Genomic DNA, 19,462 nt, shown 5'->3' on the forward strand with positions numbered 1-19,462 from the left:
AGGATTTTTGCATCTATGTTCATCAGTGATATTGGCCCGTAGTTTTCTTTTTTTGTGGGATCTTTGTCAGGTTTTGGTATTAGGGTGATGGTGGCCTCATAGAATGAGTTTGGAAGTTTACCTTCCTCTGCAATATTCTGGAAGAGTTTGAGCAGGATAGGTATTAGCTCTTCTCTAAATTTTTGGTAGAATTCAGCTGTGAAGCCATCTGGACCTGGGCTTTTGTTTGCTGGAAGATTCTTGATTACAGTTTCAATTTCCATGCTTATGATAGGTCTGTTAAGATTTTCTATTTCTTCCTGGTCCAGTTTTGGAAAGTTGTACTTTTCTAAGAATTTGTCCATTTCTTCCACGTTGTCCATTTTATTGGCATATAATTGTTGATAGTAGTCTCTTATTATCCTTTGTATTTCTGTGTTGTCTGTTGTGATCTCTCCATTTTCATTTCTAATTTTATTGATTTGATTTTTCTCCCTTTGTTTCTTGATGAGTCTGGCTAATGGTTTGTCAATTTTATTTATCCTTTCAAAGAACCAGCTTTTGGCTTTGTTGATTTTTGCTATGGTCTCTTTTGTTTCTTTTGCATTTATTTCTGCCCTAATTTTTAAGATTTCTTTCCTTCTACTAACCCTGGGGTTCTTCATTTCTTCCTTTTCTAGTTGTTTTAGGTGTAGGGTTAGGTTATTTATTTGACTTTTTTCTTGTTTCTTGAGGTATGCCTGTATTGCTATGAACTTTCCCCTTAGGACTGCTTTTAAAGTGTCCCACAGGTTTTGAGTTGTTGTGTTTTCATTTTCATTAGTTTCTATGCAAATTTTGATTTCTTTTTTGATTTCTTCTGTTATTTGTTGGTTATTCAGCAGAGTGTTGTTCATCCTCCATATGTTGGAATTTTTAATCGTTTTTCTCCTGTAATTGAGATCTAATCTTACTGCATTGTGGTCAGAAAAGATGCTTGGAATGATTTCTATTTTTTTGAATTTACCAAGGCTAGATTTATGGCCCAGGATGTGATCTATCCTGGAGAAGGTTCCATGTGCGCTTGAGAAAAAGGTGAAATTCATTGTTTTGGGATGAAATGTCCTATAGATATCAATTAGGTCTAACTGGTCTATTGTATCGTTTAACGTTTGTGTTTCCTTGTTAATTTTCTGTTTAGTTGATCTATCCATAGGTGTGAGTGGGGTATTAAAGTCTCCCACTATTATTGTGTTATTGTTAATTTCTCCTTTCATACTTGTTAGCATTTGTCTTACATATTGTGGCGCTCCCGTGTTGGGTGCATATATATTTATAATTGTTATATCTTCTTCTTGGATTGATCCTTTGATCATTATGTAGTGACCATCTTTATCTCTTTTCACAGCCTTTGTTTTAAAGTCTATTTTATCTGATATAAGTATTGCTACTCCTGCTTTCTTTTGGTCCCTATTTGCATGGAAAATCTTTTTCCAGCCCTTCACTTTCAGTCTGTATGTGTCCCCTGTTTTGAGGTGGGTCTCTTGTAGACAACATATGTAGGGGTCTTGTTTTTGTATCCATTCAGCCAGTCTTTGTCTTTTGGTTGGAGCATTCAACCCATTTACGTTTGAGGTAATTACTGATAAGTATGATCCCATTGCCATTTACTTTATTGTTTTGGGTTCGAGTTTATACACCGTTTTTGTGTTTCCCATCTAGAGAATATCCTTTAGTATTTGTTTGAGAGCTGGTTTGGTGGTGCTGAATTCTCTCAGCTTTTGCTTGTCTGAGAAGCTTTTGATTTCTCCTTCATATTTGAATGAGATCCTTGCTGGGTACAATAATCTGGGCTGTAGGTTATTTTCTTTCATCACTTTAAGTATGTCTTGCCATTCCCTCCTGGCTTGAAGAGTTTCTATTGAAAGATCAGCTGTTATCCTTATGGGAATTCCCTTGTGTGTTATTTGTTGTTTTTCCCTTGCTGCTTTTAATATTTGTTCTTTGTGTTTGATCTTTGTTAATTTGATTAATATGTGTCTTGGGGTGTTTCGCCTTGGGTTTATCCTGTTTGGGACTCTCTGGGTTTCTTGGACTTGGGTGATTATTTCCTTCCCCATTTTAGGGAAGTTTTCAACTATTATCTCTTCAAGTATTTTCTCATGGTCTTTCTTTTTGTCTTCTTCTGGGACCCCTATGATTCGAATATTGTAGCATTTAATATTGTCCTGGAGGTCTCTGAGATTGTCCTCATTTCTTTTAATGTGTTTTTCTTTTATCCTCTCTGATTCATTTATTTCTACCATTCTATCTTCTAATTCACTAATCCTATCTTCTGCCTCTGTTATTCTACTATTTGTTGCCTCCAGAGTGTTTTTTCTTTTTAATTTTATTTTATTTTTAAACTTTACATAATTGTATTAGTTTGCCAAATATAGAAATGAATCCGCCACAGGTATACACGTGCTCCCCATCCTGAACCCTCCTCCCTCCTCCCTCCCCACCCTCTGGGTCGTCCCAGTGCACCAGCCCCAAGCATCCAGTATCGTGCATCGAACCTGGACTGGCATCTCGTTTCATACATGATATTTTACGTGTTTCAATGCCATTCTCCCAAATCTTCCCACCCTCTCCCTCTCCCACAGAGTCCATAAGACTATTCTATACATCAGTGTCTCTTTTGCTGTCTTGTATACAGAGTGTTTTTAATTTCATTTATTGCATTATTCATTTTATATTGACTCTCTTTATTTCTTCTAGGTCCTTGTTAAACCTTTCTTGCATCTTCTCAATCTTTGTCTCCAAGCTATTTATCTGTGATTCCATTTTGGTTTCAAGATTTTGGATCAATTTCACTATGGTTATTCGGAATTCTTTATCAAGTAGATTCCCTATCTCTTCCTCTTTTGTTTGGTTTGGTGGGCATTTATCCTGTTCCTTTATCTGCTGGATATTCCTCTGTCTCTTCATCTTGTTTAAATTGCTGAGTTTGGGGTGTCCTTTCTGTATTCTGGCAGTTTGTGGAGTTCTCTTTATTGTGGCATTTCCTCGCTCTGTTTGGGTTTGTACAGGTTGCTTGTCAAGGTTTCTTGGTTAGGGAAGCTTGTGTCGGTGTTCTGGTGGGTGGAGCTGTATTTCTTGTCTCTCCTTTCGAAGACTTGGGTTGCTTTTCTGGGTGCCTGATGTCCTCTGCCGGCATTCAGAAGTTGTTTTGTGGAATTTACTCGGCGTTTAAATGTTCTTTTGATGAATCTGTGGGGAAGAAAGTGTTCTCCCCGTCCTACTCCTCTGCCATCTTAGCTCCTCCCTCACCCAACCTTTTCGATAACATTTTTGAGGTAAGAATATAGAAATAGATATTGTATAAAAACTTCATGGAATGTACTTACATTAATTGTCTTAAAAATGCCTCTTGAACAGTCCCCTCATTAGTCATAGGCATACCTGACAAAGGCCTTTCCCTTTCAGAATGATCATGCTTTAAGGCTTACTGTATCCATAGGCCCGCCCTCCCCACTGAGAAACTACATATTCTTCCTTTACTCCTCTTGGTTCTTATTTTCTAACACATTGAGAACAGAATTTGGAGGACTACTGGAGGAATTTACATTGGGCACGTTTAAAAGTGATGGTTTGATTTAAATATAGAAAGCTAATACACCATTAGCAAATCATAACACTTGAGGGATTAAAATATCAGAAAAACATTATGCACAGTCTAATATACTATGTATTAATATCTTAATGGAGTCAAGTCAATGAACTCCACAGGATTTGTTTAGCTATTACCACAGGGTATAGGGTAAAAACTTATCTTCAAAATAATCATACAGCTTTATCTAAAAATTCCTGGATCATATTCAGAGTATCAGATAAGAAAGCAAGGAAACATTTTCTTTGAAAGATATTTATCCGTGTCATTTACTATCTTTAAAAATATTGGGGGCTTAAAGGGAAAAGCCTGAAATTATACAATTTACACTAAACTTGCAAAGATGTTCTAGGGGAGCTGACGAAATTTTTTTCTTCAAGATTCTTACCGTTTCAACTCTTATGTTTCCCTTCCGTCCTGTACCTAGATTATATTGCCTTAAAGCAAGAATAGTCACCAAGTTTCAATGAATCAATTCCCTCCCTAAACTTGACTAACGTCTGCCTTTACCCTGGAAGAGGAGAAAAAGAACAGTGTGTCATTTACAAATCTATTAATTAACAGTGATGACAGTGTCAAATAAGATTTAAAGCTAACGTTGATTGACTTCCTAGTGTGCCAGGTACTTGGTAAGGGCAATCTAAGCACCTCTCTCATCCAGTTCTCACAGTAAATTCTTCTATCCAGTCAGAACATTCACACATGAATGCTGAAGGAACAGGCTCAGGGAAATCAAATGATTAAGACTGCAACAGTAGTTAGGAGTGGAACTACTCCAGTAAGGTTTGTCCTGTTCCAAACTGTATGCTCTTCTGATGGTGCAAATGGACTCCTGAACTAGGACTGGAACGGAAGATGACTGCAGATTAACTGTATTAGGGATAATCTACTGATTCTTTCACCTGGTGTCAATGTTGCTATTAGTGAATACTTCCATAGGACGTCACAGAAGAGTTATGGATGTTGTTAGTACGGGAGATGAAGTGGAAAAAACACGGGTGAGATAGATGAAAGGGGAGGACTTTATTCCATTTAAAAGAAGAGGCAGCCATCTAAAACATGTGACCAGAGTCATGTTTTCAAATTTGCTAATGACAGACAGCATAGAGAAAGAAGGGGAAAAAAGTGAGTATTTTGTGTTGAGCTGCTGAATCAAATACAGCTAGTCAGAACTGGATTTGAATTCTGGGTCTGTCATTTATTAATTAGCTTATATAAGCTTAGTATACTGAAGTTTAGGTTTTTCATCTGTAAATGGCCATAATAATTATCCTTTCATGGGGTGGTTGTTGTGTTAAATGAGATATTATATTCAAAGTACTTTACCATTTTAGACCCTCAAAATTTTTAGTCCTGCTGCCTTTATAGCTAACTATGAAAATGATTCAATTTTCCATACCAGTAGAGACGATAACGAATGTGGGTAACATAAGACTGTGCTGAGCTTTTGCAACTCTGCTTATTCTGGATTCTGGGTTACTGATCAACTCTGGCAATTATTTCTAAAATACATTTATTTTTGCAGCATTGTTTTAACCACTTTTTAATGATTTTTTTCTACTTAATATAGTTCCTAATATAACTGATTTCACCATAAAAAATAATTTTACCTTTGAGTCAGGATGCACTTAATTGCAAATAAGTAAAATACATAGCAGCAGTGGCTCAGCTGTTATAGCGTCTGCCTGCAATGTGGCAGACCCGAGTTCGATCCCTGGGTAGGGAAGATCCCTGGAGAAGGGAATGGCTACCCACTTCAGTAGTCTTGCCTGGAGAATTCCATGGACAGAGGAGCCTGGCAGGCTACAGTTCACGGGGTTGCGAAGAGTTGGACAGGACTGAGCAACTAACACTTTCTCTTTCACATATACATTACACACACACACACACACAAGCTTAAATAATAAGGAAGTTAATTATTTCACATAACAAGAGGCCTCTAGTTAGGGTAAGCTTCAAGGTTAGTTGATTCATCAGCTCAACATAGGTACTCATTTTTGTGTTTCTTTCTCTCCACTATGGCTGTTGTCAGCAAATTTGAAAGCAGGAGCCCTTGTTCACATTTAGTGAATGTGTGAGTGCCTTCTATATGGAATTCACCTCTTGCCTTTCATCTTATTGCACTATATGAAGTGAAGTGAAGTGAAGTCGCTCAGTCGTGTCCGACTCTTTGCGACCCCATGGACTGTAGCCTACCAGGTTCCACCATCCATGGGGGTTTCCAGGCAAAGATACTAGAGTGGGTTGCCATTTCCTTCTCCAGGAGATCTTCCCCACCCAGGGATTGAACCCAGGTCTCCCACGTGGTAGGCATCGTAGGCAGACGCTTTACCATCTGAGCCACCTGGGAAGATCATATATATATATATATGTATATATATATATATGTATTAAGTCTCTCAGTCATGTCTGACTCCTTGCGATCTCATGGCCTATATAGTCCATGGAATTCTCTAGGCAAAAATACTGGGATGGGTAGCCTTTCCCTTCTCCAGGGGATCTTCCCAACCCAGGGATTGAACCCAGGTCTCCCTCATTGTAGGCAGATTCTTTACCAACTGAGCTATCAGGGAAGCCCCAATATCTATGTTTACTGGTGAATAATGAGCCTCATGTTGGTTGGTTTAATCTGATCAGAATGTACCCTTGGAGTTATGTGCTGTGTGGAGGGGGAGTTCTTTTGGAATGACAACAAAACAGAGGTGCCCTGAGTAAGGAGCCAAGAGAATCCACTGCATCTCCAGAAATCGTCTTCCACCTGGATCATTTAGATGTATGTCATGGGCACAGACATATGGAAAGGGTCAGGGAATTTTTCCATAGAAATTCAGTTCTAAGACGTTTTTCAGTGTTGCATATTTTTAACTGTATCATAAATACATGTTAGAAAATTACATGTGAATTGAATAGTGGCAAATGCAAGTCTTTCTTTCTTCACAGTGACCAGTTTATAACCTTGAGAGAGAAAAAGGAACATGCACAAGCTGTGTTTGATCATCTTGTAAATGAGAAAAAAGCCTGTGAAGAGAGACTCTATGAGGAAGAACAGAGATACAGAACGTTATTTAACATGAGGCAAAAAACTCTGGCCAGTATTAAGGTGAGTATTACAGTGGGGCCATTTTAGAATGAAGGAAATGTAGTGATAATCACATTAACAGCACTCATCTTTCATCCTGAAGTAGCAAAGATGTTTAGATTTTTAAAATAAATATATTAGCATGATGAACATGCAACTTTTCTTTTTCATTTAATTCACTATAAGTGTTTATAATATATTCATAGAGCGTATGAGTGCTGTATGCATTCTTCTCAGTGCATTTTATGTGCACTCTCATGTCTGTACTTTTACTCTGGGGTTTACTGATGGCAGGTTATATTTATTCCAGAGCCATTTTAATGTTTCTAATGGCAAATATGAAAACAGTTCATTTTGTTTCTGAATAAACATATTTTGAATGTTTACCAGCCACTTCTTTTTTAAAAAATAGAATGAGGATATTTCATGTTCTTTTCCTTTAAAAAAATCTTGCATATGTTTTAACTGAACTGTAAACCTGTCAGGAAAAAGGAGGGCGTATGGTAAAATGTTGTTTTTCTAGATCTGAAGTTTTAAGTTTTATTAAGCTATCCTTATTAAATTTTTGATATAAAATATCAGATATACCTTTAGTTAAGTGATTCACATCCCATTTTACATTTCATAATAATTTTTGTTGCATTTAATTGAAAGAATAAATACCATGTTTTTTAAAAATATAAATGTTACTATTATTTGATACAAAGCAGAAATTACAAAAGTAAACAACTCTACTGTTTTTATTAAAACTATTTCCTGCAAAACTTTATAAAAATTATGTGTAATATCATAATATATTTTTATCAAATATTTTTGAGCCTGATATATATTAAATTATGATATACATTTTCTATGTATTCAATTACCTTTTTCCCTTTTAATATTTCAAAGATACTCCTAATATATTTTCAAAAAGATTATTTGGAACAAATATGCATCGAATAGACATGAATGTGAGTGAATGAACATACCATCTATAATGCTATTGCTGTGATTCCCTCCTATAAGAAAATCATTAGTAAAAGAATAATCATTTTATTAATCATGTGCCTCATAACATAACATTTTTCCATTTTAAATGTGGCCATTGCATAGAAAAAGATATAGTGGTTTCCTATTTTTGTTGTTGTTGTTTTTTTCATCTTAAAAATGTGGAAATAATTGGTGCCATCTAGCGGCAGGCAACAAATGCTGCCTCCTCTTGGAGGAGTTCCTGGGACTTGGATGGACTGAAGAAGCTTAAGCTCAAACTCAGCTCTCGAAACAAGAAGGTTTAAGTACTTACTGACTTAAGCATCATTCCCCACCTCATGTTTTATCACAGCAGTGGAAGTATATGTTTGACTTCTACCACATTTTCCAATTGTACTGGAGCTGAGGACACAGTAGGATCCCAATAATCATTTATTGACTGGCATTTCAGCACTTATATGGAATCATAATAATTAGTGAAATGCCAAATCATGTTAGCCGGAGAGAGAGATGAATGGAAAATCCTGTATAAGCAACCGCTCAGTAATTGAAAGCTGTGTTTCTTTTCGTTCAGACACTGCCTCTGTTTTCCCATTCTGAAGTATACCTACCCCCAGCCATGTGGGAACATCACATAATCTCAAGCTTGTTCCTGAGCACGGATCTCTATCTGAACTTGCTTTGTTCATCCATTTTTACTTCTTTATTGTCTTCTTAATCCTGCTATAATATGTATTTTTATAAGGACAGGAAATTTTCTGCCACATTCTTCTCTGTATCTTAAAAGCTCAGAACTATGCCTGGCACAAGAGAGGTGCTAAGATCCTCATTGGATGGCTGAATGAATTAAATGGATGAACATATGGTTTGCGGGGGCTAGTTTCACTGTCCACATGCATGATGATGGTTAAAAGCAGGAACATTTCAGAAATACTTTCCATACTACACCAGACTGATACTTCAGCAAATACTCATACTCATGCTGTATGCTGGAGAAGGCAATGGCACCCCACTCCAGTACTCTTGCCTGGAAAATCCCATGGACGGAGGAGCCTGGTAGGCTGCAGTCCATGGGGTCGCTGAGGGTTGGACACGACTGAGCGACTTCACTTTCACTTTTCACTTTCATGCACTGGAGAAAGAAATGGCAACCCACTCCAGTATTATTGCCTGGAGAATCCCAGGGACAGGGGAGCCTGGTGGGCTGCCGTCTGTGGGGTCGCACAGAGTTGGACATGACTGAAGCAACTTAGCAGCAGCAGCAGCAGCAGCAGCATGCTGTATGCAGAAACTGAATCTCAATCTCTCTCTCTCCCATCCTTTCTCCTAAATAATATCCAATACAGAAGAAATTTGCCATCTCTTCTCTTCCCTCTAGGTGACAATGGTTAAACTGTCTGTTTCTAGCAATTAAGGATTCTGCTGAGGATGTCAGTAATGCTTTTCAAATAACCTTTAATTTATATGAAATTGTCTCTTATCAGCACTCAGATCGTTCTTTCTTGTGTATTCACCTTATATGATCAGAAGAGTAGAGTTTGAACACGAAAAACTTAGAGATTGATATAGCTTATCATTAGTGACATTATCTATGATTGTGATCAGTTATTGGTGTTAAAGGGGCTTCCCTGGTGGCTCAGTTGGTAAAGAATCTGCCTGCAATGCAGGACACCTGGGTTCAATCGCTGGGCTAGGAAGAGCCCCTGGAGGAGGGTATGGTGGCCCACTCCAGTATTCTTGCCTAGAGAATGCCTGTGGACAGAGGAGCCTGGCAGGCTGCAGTCCATGGGGTCACAAAGAGTTGGATACAACTGAGTGACTAAGCACATTGGTGTTAAAGAGTGGAAAGACAATGTACTCCTTCATAGAAAACATAGTCTCATCCCTATCTAGAAATTGGATGAATTTAAAAATTATAAATATAATGTAAAGCATTCCAAGAAAGAAACAAGCATTATTAGATATCATTATAAATATGATGTTATTAATCTGAGATGTCCCTGCTGGACAAAAGAATTGATCACTATTATGGACCGTTTAAGGAATTGCTTATTAAAACACTTTACGAAAGCCACAGTGGAATTAATTGAGGATGTGAGAAAACACACCAAGAATCAGAAATACAAACAGCTAATAAAATAAGAAAAATACACATAAACCTCTGAGAGCATACAGTGACGTTCTAGAGCTAAATTTGGTCTTTTTCAGTTAGCAATTCCATATCAGATATCTTTAAATGATAGATTTCTTGAATATCGTTGAGTTTTTACTAACTGCCTGTAATTTACAAATACAGATTGCTTAAGATTAAAATTTATGTATCACATATTCATCGGAGTACTATAGCTATAGCTACTGATCTTCCTCTTTGCTTCTGGAAAGATCCAAACAAAACTGGAATTTAAAGCATTTTAATTTATCATGAGCCATCCTCAGAAGTCCCACTGTCTTTTCTGCATCAGTGCCTTTCTTTGGTGTTGGTTCAGTAGTCTTGCTGTCTCTGTAATTTAGGGTATGATATGAGCGGTACAGTGAACTACAGTGGATCTGTGGCAGACATGAGCAAATTCCAGATTGAATTCTAGCAGGGACAGTCTCCCAATACTTTGTATGGTTTATTACTTTTTCTTTTGCTTCATATTTCCCATTCTCAGAAAATACCACTTCCTTTGTCTATTTCTGTTTCAGGTTCAGCTAATAAGTCATGTCTTAACTCTTTCATATGATAAGTTCTTAGGTTGATAGAGAGGCAGTGATTCTGTAACTTATTGGACAGCCAGATACAGAAACAGTAAAAATCAGAAACGAATTTATTCTGAGATCATTTTAAAGATTATACGATTTTAAAAATTATTCTCCTATTGATCACAAATAATTTTTTCTTAAATACCTTTTATTTAACTTGTATGGGGTTATCAAATATTAATATGATCAAGGCCACTTTTCCCCCAGTAGGTAATGTTTGAGCAAATAAATTAATGAAATGTTTTGTTGTTGTTGGGTAGTTGCTAAACCATGTCTGACTCTTTTGAGACCCCATGGACGGAAACTCACCAGGCTCCTTATCCATGGGGATTCTTCAGGCAAGAATACTGGAGTGGGTTGCCATTTCCTCCTCCAATAAAATGTTTAGTTCAAACTAATTATGTTTTTTTGTGGCATAAAATTTCCTGTATTTCAGTCTACTTGAATGTTGCTGTCTATTGGTAGCACGTTCAAATTTCCTTCAGGAATTAACTTGTGAGTTTTACCTTATTTATAGTATTAAATGATCAATTTGGTCATAATACTTTTTATATAATCACACTTCTCTCCCATTTATTGTTCTAAAGTTAATATTCTCAACCTTTGCTCGTCTCATTAAACTAATCTAATCCATATAGTCAAAGCTATGATTTTTTCAGTAGTCACGTATGGATGTGAGATTTGGACTATAAAGAAAGCTGAGCACAGAAGAATGGAAGGTTTTGAACTGTGGTGTTGGAGAAGACTCTTGAGAGTCCCTTGGACTGCAAGGAGAGCCAACCAGTCCATTCTAAAGGAAATGTATTGGAAGGACTGATGCTGACGCTGAAGCTCCAACACTTTGGCCACCTGATGCGAAGAACTAAATCATTAGAAAAGACCCTGATGTTGGGAAAGATTGAAGGTGGGAGAGAAGGGGATGACAGAGGATGAGATGGTTGGTTGGCATCACCGACTCAATGGACATGACTTTGAGTAAGCTCCGGGAATTGGTGATGGACAGGGAGGCCTTGTTTGCCACAGTCCATGGGGTCGCAAAGAGTTGAATACAACTGAGTGACGAACTGAACTGAATTTTGCATTTTGCTATCAACTATTGCAGCTTATTTTTTAGACGTGCATTTATAACCTTTATAGAGCAATACTTAGAATAATTTTGCTTTTTCAATTTATTCTGATTTAGTAATTAGTTTATATGATAGTTTTTTTGATTCTTGCTCTTGCAACTTGTTTAATGCTTTCTGTGTTGACATTACCTTTCTATTTTGTCATTATTCCTTTTTTGGTATATTACATGCCATGGTTTGACTTTTTTTTTTTGCCTTTAATAATGTAATATGGAGCCATTCTACATTTAGTTATATCGTTGCTGTTCAGTCGCTAAGTCTTGTCTGACTCTTTGTGACCCTGTGGACTGCAGCACACCAGGCTTCCCTGTCCTTCACTGTCTCCTGGAGTTTGCTCAAATTCATGTCCATTGAGTCGGTAATGCTATCTAACTATCTCATCCTCTTTCGCTCCCTTCTCTTCCTGCCCTCAATCTTTCCCAGCATAATGGTCTTTTCCAGTGAATAGGCTCTTCCTATCAGGTGGCCAAAGTATTGGAGCTTCAGCTTCAGCATCAGTGCTTGCAGTGAATATTCAGGGTTGATTTCCTTTAGGATTGATGGTCTGATCTCCTTGCTATGCAAGGGACTCTCAAGAGCCTTCTCCAGCACCACAATTCTAAAGCATCAATTCTTCACTGCTCAGCATTCTTTTATGGTCCAATTCTCTCATCCGTGCATGACCACTGGAAAAACCATAGCTTTCCCTATACAGGCTTTTCCAGCAAAGTGATGTCTCTGCTTTTTAATACACTGTCTAGTTTTGTCATAACTTTCTTCCAAGGAGCAAGTGTCTTTGAATTTCATGGATGCAGTCACCGTTGGACTTTCTTGGTGGCTCAGATGGTAAAGAATCTGCCAGCCATGCAGAGACTGGCATTCTATCCCTGGGTCCGGAAGATCCTGTGGAGAAGGGAATAGCCGACTACCCATTCCAGTATTCTTGCCTGGAGAATCCCATGGACACAGGATCCAGAGGTGCTATAGTCCATAGGGTCACAAAGAGTTGGACACAACTGAGCAACTAACACTTTCACTTTAATTATAATATTTTTTAAAATTTGCATCTAAATGTGCTCTAATATTAGTAATGCTGATAAACTATGAAAGATAAAGCTGAGAATGTAGGTTTGGGATATGACATGAAGACCCAGCTGGAAAGTTTACACTTAATTTGTAAAGCAGTGGGAGAGATGAAGAATTTTTCTGGAGTGCAATGTGGTTAGACATAGGCTGTAGCAAGATCAATTCAACAGCATTTTGTAGGATAACATGAAAAGAAATAAATCACAAGTTGCCAATATCAGTTACCAAAAAGTGCATTTATCCTCAGAGGGAAGAGATAAGACACTAATGGGTCAGGAACAAGGATTATAGGCTTAACAGTGACTGATGTCAAAGTGGATGTGATATGCAAATAAAGGAGCAGACTATATAGGAGGTGACTTGAAAAAATACAGTAGCATTTATAGGAAAAATAACTTTTTGATGATTGGCTTGCTGAGAAGATGGTCTGCTTTGGACAGTGGATACTATGCAAGTAAAAACTGAGAGAAGAGTTGAAATGAAGAAGATTGATGAGTCAGACCCCATGTTGATAGTTGAAGACGTGACAGCTTATGAAACCTTTGACCAAAAGTAGCCCACCAGGCTCCTCTGTTCATGGGATTCTCCAGGCAAGAATACTGGAGTGGGTTGCTGTGCCCTCTTCCAGGGGATCTTCCCAACCCAGGGATTAAACCCAGGGCTCAAACCCACATCTCATATGTCTCCTGCTTTGGCAGGCGGGTTCTTTACCACTAGCGCCACCTGTGTTAGATAAATGATGATGATGATAAAGCCTGGATGTCCAGGTTGTCATATTATTATCTCTCTGGGGCTCTGCAGCCCAACTAGAGCTCACTACTCAAAACACAAAGCCTGTCCTTCCATCCAGATGCACTAGCCTCACTCATGAGGTCAGAATTTCACTTCCGCAGGGATCAACAGTGCCAAACTTTGACAAAATGTTGGGTTACACATTCTTAATTTGGCCATTAGGAGAACATCAGTGGTAGAAAGAGTGACATCAGCAGATTGATAAAGAAAGGAGATTAAATGTAAAAGTGAAAGTAGAAAAAGCATTGAAAGAAGTTAGAGAAGTCAATTCTAGAATACTCTTTCAAGAGCTTTGCTAATAAAGGAACTTCTATATCTCTATTTGCTTGCAAATTGTCCCAGGTATGTTTTTCAGCAAAAGATAAAGAGACAAAATTGGGGGAAAGATTGTATTGAGTGCTGCTTTCTAAGTCACTTCAGTCGTGTCCAACTCTTTGCGACCCTATGGACTGTAGCCCACCAGGCTCCTCTGTCCATGGGATTCTCCAGGTAAAAATACTGGAGTGGGTAACCATGCCCTCCTCCAGGGGTTTTTCTCCACCTTGAACCCACATTTCTTATGTCTCCTACATTGGCAGGTGGGTTATTTACCACTAGTGCCACCTGGGTAAAGGTGATGCTTTACATGTTATGTAATGCATTTTTGCTTAAATGCTTCGTGCCCATTCCAATTTGTGATGCCTTTGAGGAAGAGAATAATGCCTCACTCAGGTGAGCACACTTTCAGAGTCCATCACAACTTCTAGGACAGAAGAAGAATTCAATATTCACTGAATGGAATTTCAAATGAAGTGATGTGACTCCTAAAAGAATCAGTGAAAGAGTGACATTTGTATTTCAATTTACTGTGGAAAAGAAGAAGGACATGGTTATTCCTCCATTCATCCATCTATCCATTTAATTATCCATTTTGAAGTCATGTACTAAGAATCAGAATCTGGGTGAGATTCTAAACATGGTGAATATAGGCTATTCACCTACTCTGTCTCACCAGCTCATTTAGCTTCACAGAGTAGTGGTGAAGAAACAGATACAAGTAGGTTAAAATAAGATACAACAACTGCTTTTCTTGAATTAAGCATAGAATTTGCTGGAACCCAGGAAGAAGACCTTGAAGGAAATCTGAGAAAGCTTGCTATGATGATAGTAGCAGAGCTGAATCTTGGAGAGTGGGAGCAAGTTAGCCAAGGAAAGAATACTTAAAGTAGTGAAAACAATAGGAGGAAAGGCTCATGTCAAACATGAGCAGGCATTTAGGGAATTGGAGGTAATGTGTTATGTTTGAAAAATCATTGATAAGAAGAGTAAACAAAGCTACCATAGCAGTGGAGGAAAATCCCACTAAAATTAACAGAGATTTCCACAGGTCTGCCATGGCATATTGTATGGGGCTAATGGGTCAGGGGTAGACGGACACATTTGATTCCCATCAGCAATTAAGAGTTGGGAAAGGCCTGAGGTGCTGAGACTGGGCTCTAAAGACTGTCATCGAAGAGTCTTGTCCCTATACCCCAATATGGTGAGGCACATATTTCTTTTTCTCTGTATTCCATGACATATAGTAGTGGTTGGCAGTCATTGATTGCATGCAATCAGTTGAAGAGGAATTAATGATTTGGATGCAGTGGTGCATGCTAAGTCGCTTCAGTTATGTCTGACTTTTTGATACCCTATGAATTGTAGCCCTCCAGGCTCCTCTGTCCATGGGATTCTCCAGGCAAGAATACTGGAGTGGGTTGTCATTTCCTTCTCAGGGGATTTTCCTGACCTAGGGATCAAACCCGCATCTCCTTCTTAGCAGGTGGATTCTTTACCACTGAGCTACCAGGGAAGAACTTGATGGTTATTTGGCCAGATAGTGAGCAAAATGATAGACATATATGTTGTTTATTGACAACAGAATGGTTAGTGGGGTCAGCATCGAAAGTAATAGAATATGGACTTCAGAAAAGGCTTGAAACTGGATTAAACCAAATATGAGATACATTTGGAGGAGTTACCTGGATTCCAGTGCCTGAGTTCATGTAAGAATCTTGAACCGAAGGAATAAGAGTTTGAATGGTAATATTATTGTGAGAACTATGAGTGTATATATATCTATCTATCTATATATATATATAGATATATATCATCAGAAATTTCAAAAAATCTTTAATATAAAGAATGATAGAGAAGAGAATGAATCTTGGGTTGGGTGATTATGAATGTGGAAAAGGCAGCAATAGAGAAACAAAAGGCTGAGAGGCTGTAGTCAGGAAATGATGGTACCATTCTACATGATAGCACAGTCAGAAGGGTGTCCATGGGTATGAAATGTTAATGGGACGTGGAATTGAAGTTAACTAGATTTGAGTAAGTCCATAAACTCTAAGATTAAAATGTTGGATAGGTCATCCAGATAGATATTGTAGTAAAACAGAATGATGGAGAACAAGGGATAGACAGGAAGAGAAGATTGGGTCCCCTGGGCCCGAGTCTTCACCCAGTGTGGGAAAATGACCAGCAAATCATGAAATGACAGGGAAGCAGGGTGAGAGAAGGTTGAGGGTTATATTCTTTAATCAGTATAAAATTCAAAACAAGCAGTATATTTACATAAGCATTGAGGAATAATGATTTGGAAGTGCTAATGCAGAGTTAGAATTATTCTAGCTGCAACTAGACCCTCTAGTATGTGGGGCCTTGGGAAATTAGCATTCTTTACTCAGGCCCAGATTTTGTTAATGCAAACACTTGTTTCTGGAATTGTGCGATGAGAATGAATTGTGATAGGAGCTTGTTTGACAATGAATAGTATTTCCAGAGTTCATACTGGAAATGTTTAGATGGGAGTAATGGTTTAGTTCAATAGTCAGTAAATATTGAATTCCTACTACATCAACTATTCTAGAGGCTGAGAATTCTTCAGATAAAGCACAGATCTTAACTCTTGGAAGCATAACAGCCTCATAGAGGGGAGAGAATCACAACATAATGTTAATAGGTTTTGCTAACCAGAGACAGAATCAAAGGAAGAGTGTGTTAAAATACAGCCTTTAAATATTGTCAACTTTCTCCTACTCATCAAAAAAAATTTCAAAAACAGAAAGTGAATTACTGAGGCCACCAAGATTTTATATATTTTTTCACTTATACCATTAATAAAAGCATCAACAAAGTTACATTGTATTTTATGTTATTATAAATACATACTTATATATCATAACCTGCAATCAAGAACTTTAAAAAGTATCACTTAAAAAAAAAAGTATCACTTATAAAATGGCTACACATTGCTGAATAGCATAATACTTTATTATTTTTATTTTGGTTGTACATATAAATGAAAGAACCTGAACTGTCCTGTCCATCTTCTTTTAAACTGTACGAATTTTACTTGAGTTGTTACCTTCAGGAAGGTCATCTCTTCCTGCTTTCAGAAAAAATGAGTTTAATGTTTAAACTCATAATGAGTTTAATGAGCATAAATGAGATCTCTATCAGGATATAATGGCCATAAGCATAGATCTTAGCCCAAAGTGCTCTAGCGCAGCCAGGAAACTGTTTTCATTTACAAAGGTTTCTAGTTTGTTTCAGTGTTTGTATCAGTGGCTTTTCTTAGTAGGTATGAGCACCATGAACTCCCATTTAAACTTAGAATTTTTTAATCTGGCCCTGATGCTCTGACAAATACCCCAGATATGACTTATACAGTGTCCTGTGGGGAGCACTGTTAACATTGCCCAAATAGCCTTCCTACTGATTTATTTGCTTATAGACAACTTACATACCTGGCCTCCCGAGGGAGCTGCATGTCTCAAATTTGGGCGCCATGATAATAACAACAGTTTGAGAGAAAATGAAATAGGCTGTAAAGAGAGAGGAAATGGAATATACAAACTATTGTGTGGTATCATGTTCATTTTCAGTACTATATAAAATAATGAAAATGTTTTTCAATAACCTGTGTCGATTTTTATAATGTGAAACATACTTTGTGGAAAAAGACAATGAATGGACAAAACCAAAAAATTAGTAGAAATATTTTTCCTTTTGACTCAAATTTCTGCATTGTTTTCGGTAAGTCCAGACTAGAGTTGAATTCTGAAAAAAGAGTAACTTTGCTATAAAGGATGTTAATTTCTACCTTTGGCAACTTTGAAGTTCCTCTTTCAGGGTTCACGGACAAGGATTATCCTTGATAAAGAATCTAGTGTGGTAGGCAGCAAAGGTTTTATTTTTCGTATTCCCCCTTAAACTGAACTTTCCCATAGTCACTCAGGTTTTCAGTTGCCCATCTGGGATTAAAATGGGTGTGCTTTCTGGTATGTGCATGGTCAGTCAGTCATGTCTGACTCCTTATGATCCCATGGACTATAGCCCGTCAGGCTCCTCTGTCCATGGGATTCTCCAGGCAAGAATCCTGGAGTGGGTTGGCATTTCCTTCTCCAGGGAATCTTCCCAAACCAGGGATCGAACCTGTGCGTCTTATATCTCCTGCATTGGCAGATTCCCTAGGCTTTGTTTATACAAATTGGTAGAATCTTTCAATTCTTTTGATGCCCCTTGTGCATACTTACAGGTTATAAGTCACACTTTGTATCTGACCCCTTAGTCATCCCAGAACTTGAGTCTGATTTTAAGTCTAGAAGCAATGAGGTGCATTGGGGATGTGTCTTAAGGACATCAGCATTCCTGTGAAAGGAGTTGATGTTGAGAGGTCATTAGATTCTTCATTCACGAAGAGAGCAGTCTTCTATTGATAGGGGAGGCTGCTAGTAAAGAGAAGCTGGATATGGAGCAGTGGAGAGCACTGACAAGCTATGTCCACCCATCACTGCCTCTTCCCATCACTGTATCTGGCTGCAGTGACCTTCTGAAAGCTTTACAACCAGGGCTTCGCCTCTTCCTTCCCGAATCTGTCACCCATTCTTCATTTGTAACTTCTAACAGAAAGTTACAGAGGGGAGGGTATTCTCGGAGTTTCCAGATTAACAGTTGAAAATAACACGGTCAAGCAGAAGGTTCAAATATTAAGCTCTGTGCAATTTTTCTCTTTCAGAGGTGAGGTAGATTAACTTTCTTGAGAATTTATTAAAAAAAAAATGATCATCTTAAAACCCCAAGGTGAAGCTAGGCAAGGAAACTCAGGGAGCAGTTTTCTACTGATGAAGAAGCATATGGACCAATAGACTTTAATTTCTACTGTTAAGTTTCTGTTCTATTTTTAAAAGCAGAATTAGAACATTGCCATTAAAAAAAAAAAAAGTGGAGGAGGGGGGAACCTTTGTCAATGTTTCAGTCACTCCACAGGTGAGAAAATCCTGAAAAAGGGCATGGCAACCCTCTCCAGTATTCTTGCTTGAAGAATCCCTTAGATAGAGGACCCTGGCGGGCTACAGTTCAGAGGGTCGCACAGAGTCAGACACAACTGAAGTGATTTAACACACACAGGTGAGAAAATGCTCTCTCAGATTGCTAACACACACACTGTGATCAGTGTAACCACACTCCATCTAGACCACACACAGAGGAGTTGGTCTAGGATTGGCTGTCACCATATAAGACAACTAGGCTGAAATTAAGATAAATTAAGTAAGTGAAAACAAGCTGCCATTTAAGGGTAAATAACCAGCCAATAAACCGGACTTTATCTTCTTGGTCTCCAAAATCACTATGTATGGTGACTGCAGCCATGAAATTGAAAGACACTTGCTTCTTGGAAGAAAAGCTATGACAGCCTAGACAGCATATTAAAAAGCAGAGACACCACTTTGCAAACAAAGGTCCATATAGTTAAAGCTATGGTTTTTCCATGTACAGATATGAGAGTTGGACCATAACGAAGGCTGAGGGCCAAAGAATTGATGCTTCCAAACTGTGGTGCTGGAGAAGACTCTTGAGAATCCCTTGGACAGCAAGGAGATCAAACCAGTCAATCCTGAAGGAAATCAACCCTGAATATTCATTAGAAGGACTGATGTTGAAACTCTAATACTTTGACCCACTGATGGGAAGAGCCAACTCACAGGAAAAGATCCTGATACTGGAAAAGATTGAAGGCAGGAGGAGAAGGGAGTGACAGAGGATGAG

At 38.1% G+C, this 19,462-nt stretch overlaps 1 protein-coding gene across 1 annotated transcript in view; it reads left to right on the forward strand.

Moving 5' to 3' along the window:
• The window catches only part of CCDC178 (coiled-coil domain containing 178), a 410,587-nt gene that overhangs the window by 162,418 nt on the left and 228,707 nt on the right, over nucleotides 1-19,462 (forward strand). The window contains exon 18 of the mRNA XM_024984506.2: nucleotides 6,551-6,710. Within this exon, the coding sequence (XP_024840274.1) occupies nucleotides 6,551-6,710 (160 nt within the window). The remainder of the gene's footprint in view (nucleotides 1-6,550; nucleotides 6,711-19,462) is intronic.

The sequence above is a fragment of the Bos taurus genome, chromosome 24, assembly GCF_002263795.3.
Source record: "Bos taurus isolate L1 Dominette 01449 registration number 42190680 breed Hereford chromosome 24, ARS-UCD2.0, whole genome shotgun sequence".
Lineage (NCBI taxonomy): Eukaryota > Metazoa > Chordata > Mammalia > Artiodactyla > Bovidae > Bos > Bos taurus.